This window comes from Cibotium barometz, chromosome 28, assembly GCF_041138505.1.
Source record: "Cibotium barometz isolate CiBa-2024 chromosome 28, ASM4113850v1, whole genome shotgun sequence".
In the NCBI taxonomy this organism is placed as follows: Eukaryota; Viridiplantae; Streptophyta; class Polypodiopsida; order Cyatheales; family Cibotiaceae; genus Cibotium; species Cibotium barometz.
In genome coordinates this window covers 29,124,178-29,143,047 of record NC_141073.1, presented here as the reverse complement: position 1 = coordinate 29,143,047, position 18,870 = coordinate 29,124,178, and the positions used below count along the sequence as shown (strand labels likewise).

Sequence of the window (18,870 nt, the reverse complement as noted above, 5' to 3'; positions counted from 1 at the left end):
TACGCTTTGACTGAGATAGCCACCACATGACTGGGCCGCTTCCTCCGCCTTTTGTTGTGCCACCCCTCAACAGGGTGCTAATATCTCTTTCACCGGCTTGAACGACGTCATGTCGACCTGCTCTCAAGTAAATCACACAAGGTCTAGTCAACTTACTCTCTAAGTCCACACATATGTGTATACACACCTTGAACATCGCCTTCTCAATCCAGATTTGCATCAGTTATTAGCATCTTGAGATCCTCGGATTGTTTCTACTTGAGCTCAGGAGACACAGAGAGACCCTCTTGGCAGACAGGAGGCCGAGCCATGATGTACCTAGACAGAGGACCTTGACAGATTTCTTTGGCACCAACACCAACAACCCAGCCCACACACCTTTTGATACCTCCTCCATTGGGCCATCAAGGCACCGACCACGCTCCCACGGAGTCACCACTGATAGAGCTGTTATCTTATGTCGTGATCGTCGGCCACGCCCACCACGATCCTGACCACGGCATCCTCACCATCGCCAGATCAGAGCCATTATTGCTCGACGTCGGAGGCGCCTACCTCGCTTCTACGACCTCTCCATTCTAGACAGCCGCATGGCGGAGATACTTGATCTAAGGAGAGGGCAACAATTCAATTGATCAACATACATGGATCTACCTGATATACATTTTCCAGTATTTTCCAGTATTTTCTACTCGGAGTCTTGCAGTTTTGTTCTTATAACTGTAGGACAATCAGTTTATTGTACTTTTTAATCTTGTTCTCTTTGATGAGACACCAACTTTTTAGTCTCTTTGATGAGACACCAACTTCAGATGTACTCTCGGTTTTGGTCTCATAGGCCACTATGGCCTCTTAGAGATGTTAATATATCATTTCATTTCATCTCTCTCTCTCTCTCTCTCTCTCTCTCTCTCTCTCTCTCTCTCTATATATATATATATATATATATATATATATATTTAAATTTAGGTTTTTTAACACTTAGATTTTTTTACCATTGCAGATAACTGACTGTTAAACATTGCATAAAAGTTCTACCTCTTCTTCATAAGTCATCAATGCATATTAAGCTAAGCATGTTAAGATTTATGCATACTTTGGGACACTTTTACAATCTACATGATATAAACATTTACACGAAGTGAGCAGTTAAAATATAGTCTTTAATAGTATAAATTCTTGAAAAGTATGTATGCTTTCGTGACAAGAATTGAGAAAATTACACACGAGAAAACATATGCAGTACAAGTAAAAATTACACTTGAAAACATGTACATATCCAATAAAAATATACGACAACTACCTCTACTCGTACATTAAGGGTCGAAATCGCAAATGCTTACTCTTGAGAAGACAATGATGATATAGATTTTTTTGTATCCACTCCGTCTAGTACATTGACGTGAGGAGCCTACGAGCCGGAGCCGGAGCCGCGTCGGGCGGTGGTAATACAGCTGGCAAGTCGAAGGAGATCGATGGTGGTACAACACGAGGCACATGCTACAGCACTCTAGACGTATCGTAAGATACTAGTAACCAATACAAATCTAGATTGAGAAGACTATGTTCAAGATGTGTATACACGTGTGGACTGAGAGAGCAAGTCCACTAGACGTTAACATAGCCTTGCTCACATGGGAAAAATCCCATGTTCCTACACACATAGCCATGGAGTACACATGTACACATGAGCATGGAGTAGGAGACATGAATCAAGAACAAGATAAAAGAACAACATAAAGATACAAGCAAAACATCAGTGTATTCCATATCAATCATCTTGTGTATCCAAGAATCATGTATATCACATATTGTGTGTCCAAGAATCATGTACAATTTGCATACAAGAGGGGCTTTATATAGCCATCAGATCATGTGACTCTTGGGCTACCCATGTGACTATTGGGCTCCCATAACCTCCATAAGATCATAACTCCCCAGTAGCTCTCTTGTAACCACTTCTTGATATGACATCTTTTAATACCCAAATTCCACAACTCATTAGCCTAAGCTAATGCTACTAATGCTAGGGGGTGTTCACACCCAAGCTAATGCCAAAATGCTAGGGAGTGTACACACCCGTCAACAAGACCTCGTGTGATTCGCTTGAGAGCAGGTCGACATGAAGGGATATGAGCACCCAGTTGAGGGGTGGCACAACAAAGGGCAGAGAAAGCGGCGTAGTCATGTGGTGGCTCTATCAGCTGAAGCATAGAAAGAAAAAGGAGTGTTATCCGGCGTTGCATCGCAGCAAGGTGTACGCGGTTGGGCAACTAAAGAAGGAACGGAAGGACGCCTCCCTGCTTGTTATCCTTGCTAGAGCTGTTAACACTAAGGAGGAGGAGGGGAGATGAAAGAAGTGACACTTTGCAACGTATGGAGAAGGCAGCCACCCAACCTTTTGAAAGAACCCCTTCTGAATCACGCATGACCTTCGCCTGAGAAGCAACAAGAGAAGTCCCTTCTCGCTCTCTTCCGTCGATGCCTGGATCTCTGGGGAGTATTACCTGCTGAAGCAGTTGCAGCGGTTCTGGGAGGTGGGTAGGTGGGCTGACGAGTGACTGAATTGGCATACTTCGTAAATGGGTCGGGCCCTCCACAATGGACAACGAGAATGTCAGAACAATAATATGTTCACTACTTTTATCTTCAGGCAACAATTTGTGGTGCCTTAGACTAGGGATGTATCTTATACTTTTGAGAACGCGTGGATCCGAAAGAGTCAGTGGAAATCAAAATATACAACGGGTTAACTTTTTCCAATAAAGTGGTGGGCTACACACATAGAGCCCATGGTGGATAACTAAACAAACATGGGGATAACCTTTTCCGATCCCACGCCTTACAAGATTCAACAAATCCAGAGAAAAGGAACACTCAGAATCAAAAGTAGCATTCTTGGGAGTCAAGAAATTCCCCACCTTGTAACAGTAAGCTGTTTATGATCAACACAGGCAGCAAGGAGGACGGACGGCAAATCCTGAAAGTTGCTCTGGTTCATCACGTCCTCCTGAACAAATTCAAACTTGCTTGTCATGCAAAAGCTGCTTTATAACAAGGAGCACATACATACTGAAACGTAAAACTTTCAGAAAGCCTTGCCCAATGGCTATCATACCACATAGCCCAATAGGGGTGTGAGTTCAAACCCTGAAACTTCACACACACATCCCCCTCAAAAAAAAAAAAAGAAACTGTTTGGAGAATGGGACGTATAGCCTACAAAGTTGATTGCAATAGTTTCTACACAGGCATCAGCCACTGACTGTTGTCCTGCATAGACAAATCATTCATGGATTAAAAATTATGATAAAGATTGCATCCCTGTACTGAGACAACATATCTAACTAAGGCCTCCAGTGCATTTGTCATCCTTCAATCAGCACAGTATGCAAACGCTATACTATGTTTTCAGTGACTTTTCTTGTTGAGTTAGTTTATACATGTCATAAACAGCATACACAGCCTTGGCAATTCTATTTTGATGCCTGGCAATTGTCTTAAAGACATAAATGCATCAACAGGTTTTTGTAGTTAAAATTCCATGTATGGAAGCACAAAGGATGGGAAGTATTAAAGGCTAACATGCCCACTTGGAACTTAAAAAAACCAAAGATTTATAGCATAGCCCATGTAGGTATAATATTTATCATGCTCAATTATCTAACTTACCCATTCCTTTGGCAAGGCTCCAGAACTTCGGAACCCACTTCAGTACATTTCCTCTTTTGATTGCCTCTATGAGAGCAGACATGGCTGACTCAATTCCAAAAAATAATATGCCCTGTCCCAAAAGAAATGTGTGTGTAGCATTGGCATGCCGCATGACTGGGGAGAAGTTTAGGACATGTAAATGTGTTGAAACTAAAAGGACGATTATCAGTCTATGAGATCACCTCAAGCAAATGCTCCATATTGGATGCAGAGATGTGCAATTTTCCTGAACACATGCACTGTAGCAAGGAGCAAAATGCTGCTGTATCCCAGTTTACACGAACACAATTCTCTGAAGACTCCCTGGTGCACAAAACCAACATGAAGCAGAGTTGGACCATAGGCTATAGACGCAATAGCTAAATAAGATTGTACAAGACACACAATAACTAGTGGATTCCAGACAAAAATATAGCAATGACATCAAAAAGCTGCACGTTTGGCATTGGCTTCTGAATGTTGTCTGCATGGCTATTCCCCCCAGCTTCTGTGTGACCCACAGCATGGGCCTGTACCGCCAAGTAACCCCATCCTCCAACTTCAGACAAGAAACATGTTTGTATGTCCATCTTGTCCAATGTGTATCCACTATTGTGTATGTGTGTGTGAACCACCTCTTAGAGGGGCGACAACAATATCTAGATATTTGTGTGTGTGATTACATGATGTCAAGAAGAGAATCTTTGTACTTATAAAATGTACTTCATTGAAAAATCAACTAATGAAATCATCATTTGAGTCGTGCAATTAATCTAGCATTGTGTAATCTCTCTCTTCTGTAACTCTTCCTGCCAACTCCTACACAGTAGCCATGGCATTCACATTTGAGCCTCCATAGCCTATTCACTGCTGTGCAAACCCTAGCACTGCTTTTCAAGAGTTGGTATCAGAGCCAGGTTCTACAGCCACCTCTGCACATATAGTCACCTGCGCATACACCTGCTGGTCTCAACCATGGCTGCCCGACTACTGTGTGGCATGTGCACATTGCTGTCCAGTTCAAGAGTCAACCAGCTCGCAAGTCACCGCCTAGTCCACTTGTACTTAGTGTGTTGAAGATGATGAACGCATGTGCTCGAGCATCCTTATCAAGCTAGGCATCAATCTCAGCCTACAGAGACGTCACAGCTGGCTAGGCGTCAGCCCCGGTAACAATAACCCATAGCCGGTGATACCAGAGTAAAGTCTTCATCTACAAAGACCAATCAAGGTAGTTGGTCAAATCTAGCATGGATTCCTTAATAAGTTCACGAATAGATGAAGAGATGACAGTCAGTGTAGAAACCATGGAATCTTGCTCTTGAATCTACAACGAAAAGGCTACAAGTAGGTACCCGGGGGCTGCCCACTCCTCCCTAGACGTTAGGTGAGGTGAAAGAAAGAGGTAGAACTGTACTCCTTGGAGATCAATGCACACGGGTGAAGATGGAAGCCGACCCAACAAGCACACTGCTATCATTAGTCCGGGGTAGGGTCCAAGGATGAAATACAAAAATTAGGGAAACAAAAATTTGCATCAAAAAAATTGCCTCCTCTGCAAGGAGGCTGTAAGCCCAGCGGGGCGTGCAGTGACATACTCAACCACGTGTCCAAGAGTTATAGAGATAGAGAGAGAAAGAAAAGAAAGATTTTATTAACGTCTTCTGAAGGCCAAAAAACGGCCTATGAGACAAAACCTGTGTACATCATCATCATGTCTCAATGGACATCAAATGGATACAAAAGAGAAAAAAAAGTACAAAGTACTCTATAATGTGGAGATAATCTCATACAGGGCTCTGGCTAAGTACTGTGGGGTGGATGGGAGGGAAGGGGGGTAAATACATCCAATAAAGCATCTAGCTTCAACCGGTGCCAATAACTGGGTGTAGGATGTCATAAATCGGGTTAGGGGTAAGATATCTCCCAATCTGTGCTAGATCAAACTGGGGTATGTCCTCTGCTATGTCTCCTCAAGATCTCATCAATCTGTGTCTGGTGGAGATCTGGGGGGCGAGGGCCAGGTGGGTGGGGGCGTCTCCTGGATCGTAGCTCTCTCGCTCGGGCTGATGTCACTCCTCTGGTAGTAGATGTAGATATAGTGCGTCTCCAAGTGACTCGGGTCTGGACCGAAGGAGCTGTGGAGGATGTCCCACCACTAAGTGGCTGGAAGAAGGTAGTGATCCATGTCTGAGATGTATCCCTCTGCTGTGGGAGCTACTCTAATAGCCGCTCTCTATGACGTCGTAACTCCATCAAAAATCCCCCCAAGCATCTCTGATCATGAAACTGCATAACTCTGCTGAGTGGACCAAATCCACCTCTGCAAGGAGGTTGTAAGCCCAGCGGGGCGTGCAGTGACAGACTCAACCACGTGTCCAAGAGTTATAGAGATAGAGAGAAAGAAAAGAAAGATTTTATTAACGTCTTCTGAAGGCCAAAAAACGGCCTATGAGACAAAACCTGTGTACATCATCATCATGTCTCAATGGACATCAAATGGATACAAAAGAGAAAAAAAAGTACAAAGTACTCTATAATGTGGAGATAAATCTCATACAGGGCTCTGGCTAAGTACTGTGGGGTGGATGGGAGGGAAGGGGGGTAAATACATCCAATAAAGCATCTAGCTTCAACCGGTGCCAATAACTGGGTGTAGGATGTCATAAATCGGGTTAGGGGTAAGATATCTTCCAATCTGTGCTAGATCAATCTGGGGTCTGTCCTCTCTGCTATGTCTCCTCAAGATCTCATCAATCTGTGTCTGGTGGAGATCTGGGGGGCGAGGGCCAGGTGGGTGGGGGCGTCTCCTGGATCGTAGCTCTCGCTCAGGCTGATGTCACTCCTCTAGTAGTAGATGTAGATATAGTGCGTCTCCAAGTGACTCGGGTCTGGACCGAAGGAGCTGTGGAGGATGTCCCACCACTAAGTGGCTGGAAGAAGGTAGTGATCCATGTCTGAGATGTATCCCTCTGCTGTGGGAGCTACTGTAATAGCCGCTCTCTATGACATCGTAACTCCATCAAAAATCCCCCCAAGCATCTCTGATCATGAAACTGCATAACTCTGCTGAGTGACCAAATCCCTCCCTGAAGAGAGAGTGGTATCTCCCCCGAATCTCATAGTATACTAGGAAATGGCAAACATAATGCTCCTCTGTCTCCACATCTATGTCGCACAATCTGCAGATACCTGTCTCCCTCAGGGCTCCTGTAGCTCTCCCTACCTCTATCTCTAGAGTGTGTGAAGATACCCGAAGCTGCCCAATAGTAGTGTGCATGGCATGAGACACATATACATCCATGTAACCCGGTCTCTACACAAACCCATCCTCTGTGAGCTGTAAGAAATGATTGAGGTAGTGCTGCCTCTTCAAAAGAAGAGGCTGTGGAGGATCAATCCATGTATGACGTGTGTAAAATAGTTGTATCAAATCTTGACGTATCAATCGGTTCCTCTCCACACAGAGGAGAGTCTCATGGTCGGATAGTCCTCATCATACTGAAACGGAGGGAGCCTATCCATACTCATCCCATGTAGTGAAAACCACTGTAAAACCTCTCCATACCATGACTGTCGCCCTGATGCTGCTACTCGCTGACTCTAGGGCATGTCTCGGTAATCTATCTGGGGGCATGTGCCTAACCCGCTAAATAAATGTCACTGTTTGAAAGAGTGCCTCCACTAGCATGGGCGAAGACGCAAACTCTGCCAAAACTATCTCATGTGGCGTCGAGGTTTTACTATGAATCATCCGTGAGAACATAAGTATCTATGGGCACTCTAATCCTCGCCACCCGCTCGTTGATAGTCATGGAGCCCATATGGGGGATGCATACATCAAGGCTGGTGTGACCATGGTATCAAAAAGCCATCCCTTTGTACGAGGTTCTTGAAAATGCGCCTGGTGGATTGCCTCTCAAGTAAAGCTGAAGCTGCATACCCTCTGGCAGCTGGCTACCTTGTCCTGAACTGCCTGTCTTGTGAAGAACCTCCCCGCCAAGCTAGTAAAGGTGACACCCAAATATACATATGAAGTCACTACATCCACACGTCTGTCCTGGTACATGATATGGGTGGTCTCTCGCCCCTGCTCCGTGGTATTGAAAATCATAACCTTGGTTTTACCAAGATTGACCGTTAGGCCCCTCTGATTACAAAACTCTCCCAAGGCATCCATGTGCCGCTGTAACCCCTGCTCTGTATCCAAGACAAGTACTACATCATTTGCGTAAAGCATCAAAGCTATATATAGATCTGCCAAAGATGATCCACTACCCCCCCCCCTCTGTCCACAAAATCTGCTAGCTCATCAATATATTATCCAAACAGGGTCAAAGATAATGGACATCATTGCTTAACACCAATAGTGCTAGCAAGCTCCTCTGATAATGTGAGGATTACTATTATTACTTAGTATTTCATCCACTATCTGTGTATTTAAGACTGAAACTGAAAGTAGACTTGAACACAGATGTTTGATTGATTGATTGAAACTGTGATACAACAGGCTCCTTATATAGGAGTCCAAGAGACACGAATGAAAAGACACATCCCATGACCAATAGTCATGACTCTAGGCGAAGAGACACATCCTTTGGACGAATAGCTGCAACCATTGGATGAAGAGTTGCAACCCTAGAGCGAAGGGGTGTGACCAGTCATCGAAGGAGTGTGGCTCTTGATGAAGAGGCATGTCTCTAGAGCGAATAGTCGTGACCATCCGAGTGTAGGGGTCCTCTGTAATCATGTCTCTTCAGTATCTGTAACCATGAGGAGACTGTGTATAATGAACTAAGTCACAATCGTGACATTCCCTCCCATTTAAAATAAAACCCAGGGGTAGTTGTTGTGACTCTGGAAGAAGGGAAATGATTGTATTGCTTCTGCATCCAAAGCTCTAGCTGCTAGATCCCATGTCATGGCATTATTGTTGACCATAACAATCTTGCATATACCAAACTGAATATTAACTGCATCTGCAACTTGTCTCATCTTTACCAAAAGCATGAGAATCATATCTGTAACTTGAGTAGAACTTTTGTTAACATCATTGGTAACTTCAAGCTTTGTCCAAGAAAAGATTGAATCTTTATCTACTTCAAGTGAAACTATTGGTAAATTATCTGATTGTGTCACCACGCTTTCTTGCTCAAAGGCGACAACCACCTGTTGGATGTCTGAAAGGGATTCCACTGATTTTTCTAGAACACAAAAGTCTTCGAGTGTTGTCATAGGTTGAGAAGAAATATCTTCCATATGGTTTTCTTTGCTTAGAAAGTTGTTCTCGGGACAAGTTATGTCCAAAGATTCATTTCATGCTGCAAGAGGCTACGTCTGATTTATCCTTTGCACCACTGAAGGTAAGAACTGGAGTCTTCATTTTTGAAGAAGAATCATCATTCACCATAGCGTCAAGTATCCGGTCAGAGGCAAAGACTCCGTTTTGCATGGGCGGTGACAAGGCTATTGCTTCTGCCTGGGTCACGGCAAGAAAAGGGGTTGTGGACATTGTATCTGTCACACATGTACCAAAATCTTCTGAATCTTCAGCTTTCTCAGCACGTATTAAGGCTTCCAATGTAGAAGGGGGAGGTTGAGGTTGTTTGCGCCTCTTAGACCTCTCAAGGATCCTCTTGCACAACGTGAGAATAAGTAAGTCTTCAACACTGCCACCAAGAGCTTGCAAGGACTTGAATGTAGGGCATTGCTCGCGAGGGGAAACTTGTCCAACGTCGCGGCATTCACGACCGAGTACTCGACTAGGGTCGGACACACGTGCCACTAAGCAAGCCCATCTTGATATGGCTGATTTCTTTCCAAGATGTGATCCTTTGGAAGCTTCATGTTGCTGCTTCTGTTGCTGATGATTCCAATAAGAAGTTGGTTGCTTAGAACTGTAACATTTCCAAGAATATCCATGCTGAGGCTTGCGTTGCTCGCACGAAGATACTTTGTGTCTGGTTGTCTCTGAATAACCATGCTTAGGGTGTGAGAATTTTTGTTGAGAAACATGTTGAAGCTCATCGATATGATCTTTTGGTTGTTGATGGATCATGGCTTCAAACCGCAATGAAGAAGGCTGCTTTCGAGGAAGGGAGGCGGCAGCAAGTTGGCGCGCAGAAGACCAAGGCAGGCGCCATTTCGTAGGAACCCGTAAGTGTATGGGTTTTTTTTTATTTAAAGACGTTGGTCGGCTGTGTTCGCTTCCTCTTTTCTTTTTTTTTTTAATGCGCAGGTCGCTGGCTGGCTGTCTCTTCTTTTTTTTTTTAGTGTGCGCTGGTCAGCGGCGGCTGGGTTTCCTTGCGCTGGCGGGTGGCCGTTCGGTGCTGGCGCTTCACGTACGTATATAATAAGGCTTAATTATAAGCCTTAAGTTATAAGGCTGCTTGTTTTTCTTTATTTTTTATTTTTTTAGATGATCCACGTGGCAATGCACGTATTAATGTTGTGTATTGTTTTTTTTTTTGAAGGTTGACGCTTCGCCGACTGGAAGGAATGCGCCGCTTCGAAGGCCAGTACGCGTTGCCGACTGGATGGTGCGCCTCTTCGAACAGCGCCTCTTCGAACAGTGTGCCACCAGCAGTCGCTGCATGTATTAAAGAGGCTCACAACCGGCAGCCACGCTCAGCAAACAAGAGCACCCGTTGGCAGCAACCAAGGCGAAGAGAGGGGAGTTCCTGCCATGTTGCGAACGCCGAACGCCACCAGTCAGCAGGGAGGGAGGGTATTCCGGAAATAAAGCAGGGGGTCCCTCTCTGCTATACACACAATACGTGTATATGGGTGTGAGACCTTGTGTGCTTGTTTACATTACTGCGAGCAAGGATTCACGCCAAGTCCACCATCGCTCTGCTTCTTCCATACAACACCGAGAGGAGAGGTGGATGAGGGAGTGCCGCGGAGAGGGTGAGAGGCTCACAACCGTAGGCCCGGGAAAAAATTTTGCTCTGATACCACTGTGAGGATTACTGTTATTACTTAGTATTTCATCCACTATCTGTGTATTTAAGACTGAAACTGAAAGTAGACTTGAACACAGATGTTTGATTGATTGATTGAAACTGTGATACAACAGGCTCCTTATATAGGAGTCCAAGAGACACGAATGAAAAGACACATCCCATGACCAATAGTCATGACTCTAGGCGAAGAGACACATCCTTTGGACGAATAGCTGCAACCATTGGATGAAGAGTTGCAACCCTAGAGCGAAGGGGTGTGACCAATCGTCGAAGGAGTGTGGCTCTTGATGAAGAGGCATGTCTCTAGAGCGAATAGTCGTGACCATCCGAGTGTAGGGGTCCTCTGTAATCATGTCTCTTCAGTATCTGTAACCATAAGGAGACTCTGTATAATGAACTAAGTCACAATCGTGACAGATAATCCACCCGGGCATTGCACACGACCCACAACTCAATCATACAAAGCAATAATCTCCCATATCATCTCTGATGGTACCCCAAGTGTCTCCAATCTCTGCATAAGTCTGTCTCGCGAGACACAGTGTCAAATGCCTCGCGGAAATCCACAAAGCAACAATATAATCTACGTCTTTGTGCCTTCGCCTCCTCTGTGAGGCTCCTGAGTGTGAAGATATGATCAAGAGTGGAGTGGTTTTGGCGGAAACCAACCTTCCCAGTAGCTCTAAATCCGGAGATCTCTACCAATTTTCTGAGCTCGTGCTCAATGACCGACCCATAAAGTTTGGCCAATGTGTGGCCTACCATCACAATCCAATAGTTACCTGGATCCATAGGGTCGCCAGCCTTATGGATGGGGGCAATAGTGTGTAAAGTCCATGCGGGCGAGAGCCCCTCTACGATACCCCTGTTAAAGAGGTGCTATAAATGGCACCTCCGTGTCAGCTGCATATGAAACATGCTCACCTCTAAGACCTCTGTGGTCCTCCGCGCATCTATGCACTGGAGTCGGCATATAGCACTCTCCACCATACCTACTTATTTTTGAGCAACGATTCAGCTGAGGCTTGGCCGAGGCTCTGAAGGATAGGGTATAGGCAGCTAATCTAGCACATCATATAGTGATTGAGCATACGTATGCCAAATCTCGGGGTCAGAGATGGGGGTGCGTGAACGGTGTTCCCATAGCCTCCGCCAAGCCTCAGCTGAATCGTTGCTCAAAAATAAGTGGTACATGTCCCACTGTTTGGTTTCCTCGAACATGCGTTTCTTCCGACGAGTCAAAGATTGCTTAAGTCTCTGTGCCTTGTGGCCTGAGATTTCACCTCTCTCTACCTCCCGTTTAGACATGAACGAGTAGCCCGACACTCGTCATCGTACCAACTATTTTGGGGCATATTTCCAGTGTTACTCTTGGCGGTACGCCTACAGGAATGTGGGAAGCTCAATAGGGCGGATGTATGTAATAAATCTGTAAGCTGTGTAGTAAGAGTGTCAAGAGGTGAGTGTGGGTCTAGATGTGTTGGTCATGTCCACTCCCGGCTAGTTTAGGTGTGAAGCCAGCTTACTCACGGGCACTTTTTCCCTGTGACTGGACACAGGTTTTTTCCCCGTGTGCACACACTTATGTGTGTTGGGCACTTTGCCCTAGGCCTTTTAGTACTCACTTGTACTTTCATTTCATATCATTAACATCTTTTCAGGCACTCTCACGTTTCTCTGTGCTTGAGGTTGTGTGTGTGTGTGTGTGCAGACTAGCTTCCCTCCTACCCAACATTGGTATCAGAGCCTGGTTAGGGTTAGGGTTAGGGTTAGGGTTACACCTTGTTGCTCCCAAACATTAGGGTTAGGGTTTGCCCCTTGCCTACAACCTATTGCACACTTTAGACACCACTCTCTCTCTCTCTAGATCTGTGTACTTTGCTCCGTACAGGTGTGCCCATGACCGTACGCCCTCTGTGTGCGCTGCCCGCTACCACTCAGATCTGCACCGCCCTGTGTGCGCCGTCGCTGTTGACTGTACGAGCGCCGCCCGTCGCACTCACTGCCCTGTGCCGCCTTGTACCAGAGTCGTCACCGTCGATTGTACCAGTGCTGACCACCACTAACCTGCGTTGCGCGATCGTACAAGCGCTGCCGCCGTTGTACTGCGCCGCCCTGCCTTCGCCTTTTGTACCTGTTGCCCGAGTGTAGCCGCTTGGCTGTACCTGCCCGATCTGTACCTACCCAACATCTCCACCCACCAGCACGCTATAAAATTTGGGGCATTTGAAGTTTTTCGAAAATTTCAGCCCGCATGTTTACAGATCTGCAAGGTTTGAGGGATTTAGAAATTTTTGACCTGAAATTGCACATTTTTTCTGTTCAAATTTGGGGCTTTTCACCATTGAGCCTGCAATTGCAACATTGGCACACATTGGCATTGATTTCAGCAGATTTGGTGCATAATTGCACTAGAGATTTGGGGATTTAGCAGAAATTGGCACTATTTTGCAGAAATTGACTCGATTTTGCAGAAATTGGCACTATTTGCAAGCAATTTTGGGTATTGCAGGCACATTTGGTTGGCATTGGGGCATTTCCCCCAAAATTTTGGGTATTGCAGGCACATTTGGTTGGCATTGGAGCGTTTCCCCCAAATTTTTGGGTATTACAGGCACATCTAGTTAGCATTGGGGCATTTCCCCCAATTTTTGGGCATTGCAGCACTTGGTACAGGTGACAATTGCATTAGCAGATTTACAGGTGCAAAACCGGTTCAAATGTGGTCTAATTGGTTGCCTAAAAATTAGGGCTTTTCTACATTGAGCCCATTTTTGGAGCATTCGACCAATTTATATTTGATCTGCCAAGATTTGAGCACTTGCAGCTCTTACAGGTGTCAGCTGATTGTGTTTTTCACGGCACATGTATACATTTGTGGTTTGTTGCAGTATATGTATGCCATTGTGGAGACTTTGACAAATTTGCATCATCGTGAAGTATACTTGCACATTTGGGACATGCATATGTATTTCTCCTAGTGAAAGAGTTCCCTTTCAGTCCATTCGTTATCCTGCTATTTATCTCCCGCATTCTTACGGTTTTGTTGGACATTGCTTACTCGTGGTGACTTGTGACAGGTTTGTTGTCCTATCATGGCCAACAGTAATAATGACCTCTTTGGAATGCTATCTCAAGAGGACAAGCTCAATGGGAACAACTACCCTATGTGGGCTTATATGATGCGTCATGTTGAAGTTGCCAAAAATGTATGGTTGTATGTGAATGGCACTGAGGAGCGTCCTCTTGCACCTGCTCCAGCGGAAGGTGAAGTGATTCCCGCTCATCCTCCTGCAGGTCCACCTCCTCATCTTCCTCCTACTCAGCAGCAGCGTACTTGGGATGCTAGCGATGCTCAGGCCCATGCATTGATTGCTCTCTCGTGCCGCAGGCATATCATTCCGCACATTCGATCTTGCACCACTGCACAGGGTGCTTGGGATACCTTGGCGGCATTGTCTTCAAGTCGCAATGAGGCTCGTGTAGCTTACCTTTCGGAGCAAGCTTGAGACTGACCGAACGCTTGAAGGTGACTCTATCGATCAATACCTTACGCATGTGAAGGACCTACGAGAGCAGCTCATTAACATTGATGAGGTTTTGACAGATAGCTATCTTGTTCAGATAGTTTTGCGCAACTTGCCTGACTCTTATCAGACATTTGGCACCACTTTGCGGTTGTTGGCTGGCAATGCACCTAATGCGGTCACTTTTGACAACCTTGTGACTCTCTTGCTCAGTGAAGAGCAATCTCATTCCAACAGGAACAACATGATGTTTGTTGAGTCAGCAATGGCTGCTCCTTTTCGTGGGAATAGATCTGGGCCTAAACCTAGCCCATCGAATCCTCCCAAGACAGAGGACAAGCCTGAAAAGAAAAAGCGTTGTAACTATTGCAGGAAAACAGGGCACACCATAGAGGAATGCAGGAAGCGTATTGAGAGTGAAAAAAGAAGAAGCTGGCATCTTCTTCCACAGGTGCATATCAGGCCAATTTGGCTACACATGTGTCAGCCTTGACACTTACATCTTCATTGCCTGCAGAGATGTCTTCTGATTCCATTGCTTTTGTAACTATGCGTTATAGTCTATACTCCATGGTATGCATTGTCTGGCAGATGCATTTCAGGAAGGGATTCTACTTGCCCACATGCAGTTGGTGATGCCTCATGGTCACTTATGCTTGTTGACCCTTATGCTGGTCTATGCTAGACGCTTTCTCTTATGTGATGTCTACTGGAGATGCCTTTTATGCTGTTTTCCCTTGCAGCGGGATTGTTTCTACAGTATTGACATTGTCACTTTCTCACATGTGATGTTTACTGGGACTGCCTTTTACACACTTGGCCAGTGTTGGCTTGCCCTCATGGTTTTGACATGTCACATGTATATTATTCATTGTGGGATTATGCATCTTTACATTTGCCATACATGCCACTGATCATGGCATCAGTGAGAGTTTACCTATCCTCTCATAGCATTGGCTGATGCCCGCCTCGAGCTCCCACTTTTTCAGCTTTTCCCATTGCTGAATTTTTTCTTTTATCAGCCCTACCATTGCTGATTTTTTTTTTCTCATCGGATCCTCCATTGATGAGTATCACTTCTGCAGCTTACACTGCATGTCTCACAAGCATGACTTCTGGATCCTGTTGCCTTTACACATGCATATATCTACTACTTCTTATGCTTATCACTGGTGCAGTTAGAGAGCATTGATGTGGATTACATGCAGTTCAGGTTGGCATTTGGTACTTGCCTTCAGGGGGGTATTATGCGATGCCTCTTGATTTGATGAAGTTGATGTCCATATGATCTTTGCCATGCATTTCTAGTGATGCATTCATGTACTACTGTGCACTAGCATTAGCATTATGACATTGGGGATTCTCCTTTTTCCAGTCATATAGTGCTTGCTTTTTCCATTGGCACTGTAGTTCACTCTTACTGTGGAGCATAGTGCAGGGCAGCATTCACAGCTTTATCACCCTGCTGCTACCCATTCACACCATTCACTTGAGGGGGGTTTGTTGGTCATGTCCACTCCCGGCTAGTTCAAGTGTGAACCCAGCTTACTCACGGGCACTTTTTCCCTGTGATTGGACACAGGTTTTTTCCCTGTGTGAACACACTTATGTGTGTTGGGCACTTTGCCCTAGGCCTTTTAGTACTCACTTGTACTTTCATTTCATATCATTATTGAGTGCATCTTTTCCAGCACTCTCACGTTTCTCTGTGCTTGCCTACCCAACAAGATGAAGGCGGCCTCGGTAGATAGAAGTACTATATAGGTGATCACAATCATGTGTGAAATATATAGTAGGGCAAAGTGATGTACTAGTAGTAGGTAAAGTGGTAGAACTAGAACGATGTGCTCGTAAAGATAGTAGTAGGTATGTATGATCCGCCCCAATAAGACAAGTAGGTATGTATGATCCGCCCCAATAAGACAAGTAGGGATGGAAAAAGAGTCCACGAGACTCATGGTCTCTATGGGACCAAGAATGTAGTCAACAGTGCTCCTCCCTTCTCCATATGGAAAACAAGTGTAGGCTCCTAAGCCCAGCCACCTCTCGAGCCCATTATAAATAATGAGCCGAAGAAGCGCACCAAACACCAATAGTTGTCTCCCATATTTTTTTATCTCCCCTCAATCCTCCGAAGATCTCTATATCCCAAGGTCCTCCTCATCCAACCCCCTCAAATGTGGGTCCTCCATGTCATACACCTCACACTATCTACTCATCACACCTCACATGAGAGAGGGGAGAGAAAGAAGGGCAAAGGGATCTTGCACAGTACACCACACTGAGCGGGGAACAAGTCTGAGGATCTGGAGGAAATGCTGACAGTGCTGGTGGCTATGGCGACTCTGCACCAGCGGCGACGGCTGAGCTGGGCGGCAACGGCAGCTCTAGTCGGCTAAGCTAGGCGACGGCCGGGCGCAACGAGGTATAGCTGGAGGTAAGGTAGATGATGAAGATGATGATCTCCACAACTTTATGCACCTGTTCCAAGAGAGACTCAAAGTGTCTTTCCAAAAAAAGATCGAAAAACAGACAAAAATAGTTATATCGTACCGTACGATACCGTACCGTATAAACCGTACGGTACGAATTGGTTTGTAACGGTACGAGAAACAACCACGGCGCTTTGATACCATGAGAGAATGGTCGAAGGCATAGTTTCTCTCGCACGTCATACGACACTGTCATACAGTACGATATGATATCGCACGGTTCCTTACGACCACCCCCCCTCCCCCGCCTCTTTTGTTTTTGACTGTTGTTGTTTTGACCCCTATTTTAAAAAGAAAATGGTTGTTTATGGCTATATTTGACTGTTATGGAGCTTGCTTGCTTTTGGTGTCCTTTTAGGCTCAGCAACCAAAGATATATGGATGTTGACTTTTGGTGTGGATGCAAAGAATCTGTTCTCTCTATCCTTCTGATCACTGCTCTGTATCTAGAGGGTTGAGGTGAGGCACCTTCATTAGTTAGGGAAACAACAAGCAAAGGCTTCTCCTCAACTACCTCCCTCTCTCTGTGCCATCGCAGACTGTCTTCCAACAGTTGGGCCTTCGCATGTCCCGACGGGCCTTGCAATGGGGCCACGGCATATGACAAAATCATATCCTAAAAGGGTTCCTACTGATATACAAGATGCATTGATGATGAGCCAGCTTGTCACCATGCACTACAGTACAGAGTGCATGTGACACAAGAAGACAGCAGTTGCAGAGAAGTATAATTCAGATGCCCGTAGCGAGCATGCCACAAAAATGTATCCACATGAGCTACCAAAACATGATAGCTGTGAAGAAGTTGCAGGAGATGAGATTGGGACTCATTCAAAGAGCCACCAAAATCCTTCAACCAATAAAGACCGCCTTCCTAGATACCTGTGGCAACAATCTGCAAGGTGCTAGTTTCGATGATCTCAAGGACGAAACTATCGAAGTAGACACCATATCCTTTCTCCGCAATCCAAAAAACAAAGACAACATTGCTAGAGAGCTTGGGAACATGAAGCACATCCCGAATGGTAGAAGGTTGGCCTAGGGAAGAGTTAAGTCACACATTGCCAACCGAAGAGGCCTCCAAGTTGGAAGCATCACCAATAGACACCGTCGAAGAGTTGGGACGAATGTCATGAAGAATGATCCTGTCAGGAGTCATGTGGATAGTAAACCCACTATTAACCAACCAATCCATAAGAGTTAAGGTGCGGGGAACAAGAGAGTCAAAGAGAAGCTCATCAACATTGATAAAGACAGTCTCCTTGCTGGAAGAGGATTTTTGAGTTTGGTTGGTGGATGAAGAGGTTTTTTTTTTTTCTCAGAAAGAGACTTATATTAAGTATGAGAAAAACATACAACAATCACAGCTATAAGCCGGAAAAGAATAGAATCAACCCAATATGTAAGGTGATTTCAACCACTGAGGAGCATCATGATGCCATGTAAGACATGTGGTACTAGAGGAAAAGAAGATGCCATGGTCCCACTCCTCAATAAATATCACGCGCTTCGCTTGCGCAGAACGAGAGGGCCCTGAATGCGAGCCCAAGTAGCCATAAGAGTATGGATGATATCACCCCATATAGTACTGATGCACTGAGACCCAAAAATCTCCACACCCTCAATAGCCTCCGTGCATCTAGCTCTCCAGATCTGCCATGCTGTAGTACTGGCAACAATCTCCCAACTAGTGTCAATCCTCTATCTGGGGGGTGTATAATCAGAGTGAGGAACATCCTGCAATATACCATGCTAGGGAATACCTCTACGAATGAAAATAGCAGAATCTGTACCACTGCCCTCATAAAAAAGCTGCGGACCGGACTGGGAGAGCCAAGCAATTGCCCCCCAAGTCACATGCATGGCTCGGCCACTCAATTTGCCCATAAGTTGGGCTACAAAACGCCAAATCTGTTGTGCAATGCTGCATCACCATAAAAAATGTTGTATAGTCTCAGAATATGCCGCACACCTAGGACATGAAGGTGCTACACCGAAAACCGATCTCCACTGATTGGTGGGGAGACAACCATGTAAGAATAACCAAAAGAAATGAGAGATTTGGCTCCTTCTGTATGAGTGCCATAGTCTATGCCAATATCTGCGCTGTATCACTGGAGAAATATCATAACTCTCCCAATGAGGCCTGAGAGTAGGGATCCTATGCATCTGTCAAGTGAGGAGAAGCCTGGC

The 18,870-nt window shown here is 45.3% G+C and overlaps 1 protein-coding gene across 21 annotated transcripts in view; it reads right to left on the bottom strand.

The window, feature by feature from the left end:
- LOC147622718 (BTB/POZ domain-containing protein FBL11-like) overlaps positions 1–18,870 on the bottom strand; it is a 188,453-nt gene that overhangs the window by 155,254 nt on the left and 14,329 nt on the right. For 19 of the 21 annotated variants that reach the window (XR_015269489.1, XR_015269491.1, XR_015269487.1 and 16 more), the window contains exons 3-6: positions 3,897–4,017; positions 3,673–3,784; positions 3,224–3,273; positions 2,922–3,010 (exon numbers count right to left, since the gene is read on the bottom strand). Coding sequence is in view for 14 of the 21 variants with exons in the window: in XM_086822333.1 (XP_086678459.1) it covers positions 2,922–3,010; positions 3,224–3,273; positions 3,673–3,784; positions 3,897–4,017 (372 nt within the window). In the remaining 7 variants the exon portion in view is untranslated. The remainder of the gene's footprint in view (positions 1–2,921; positions 3,011–3,223; positions 3,274–3,672; positions 3,785–3,896; positions 4,018–18,870) is intronic. The other 2 variants (XM_086822341.1, XM_086822343.1) reach the window with 1 other exon arrangement.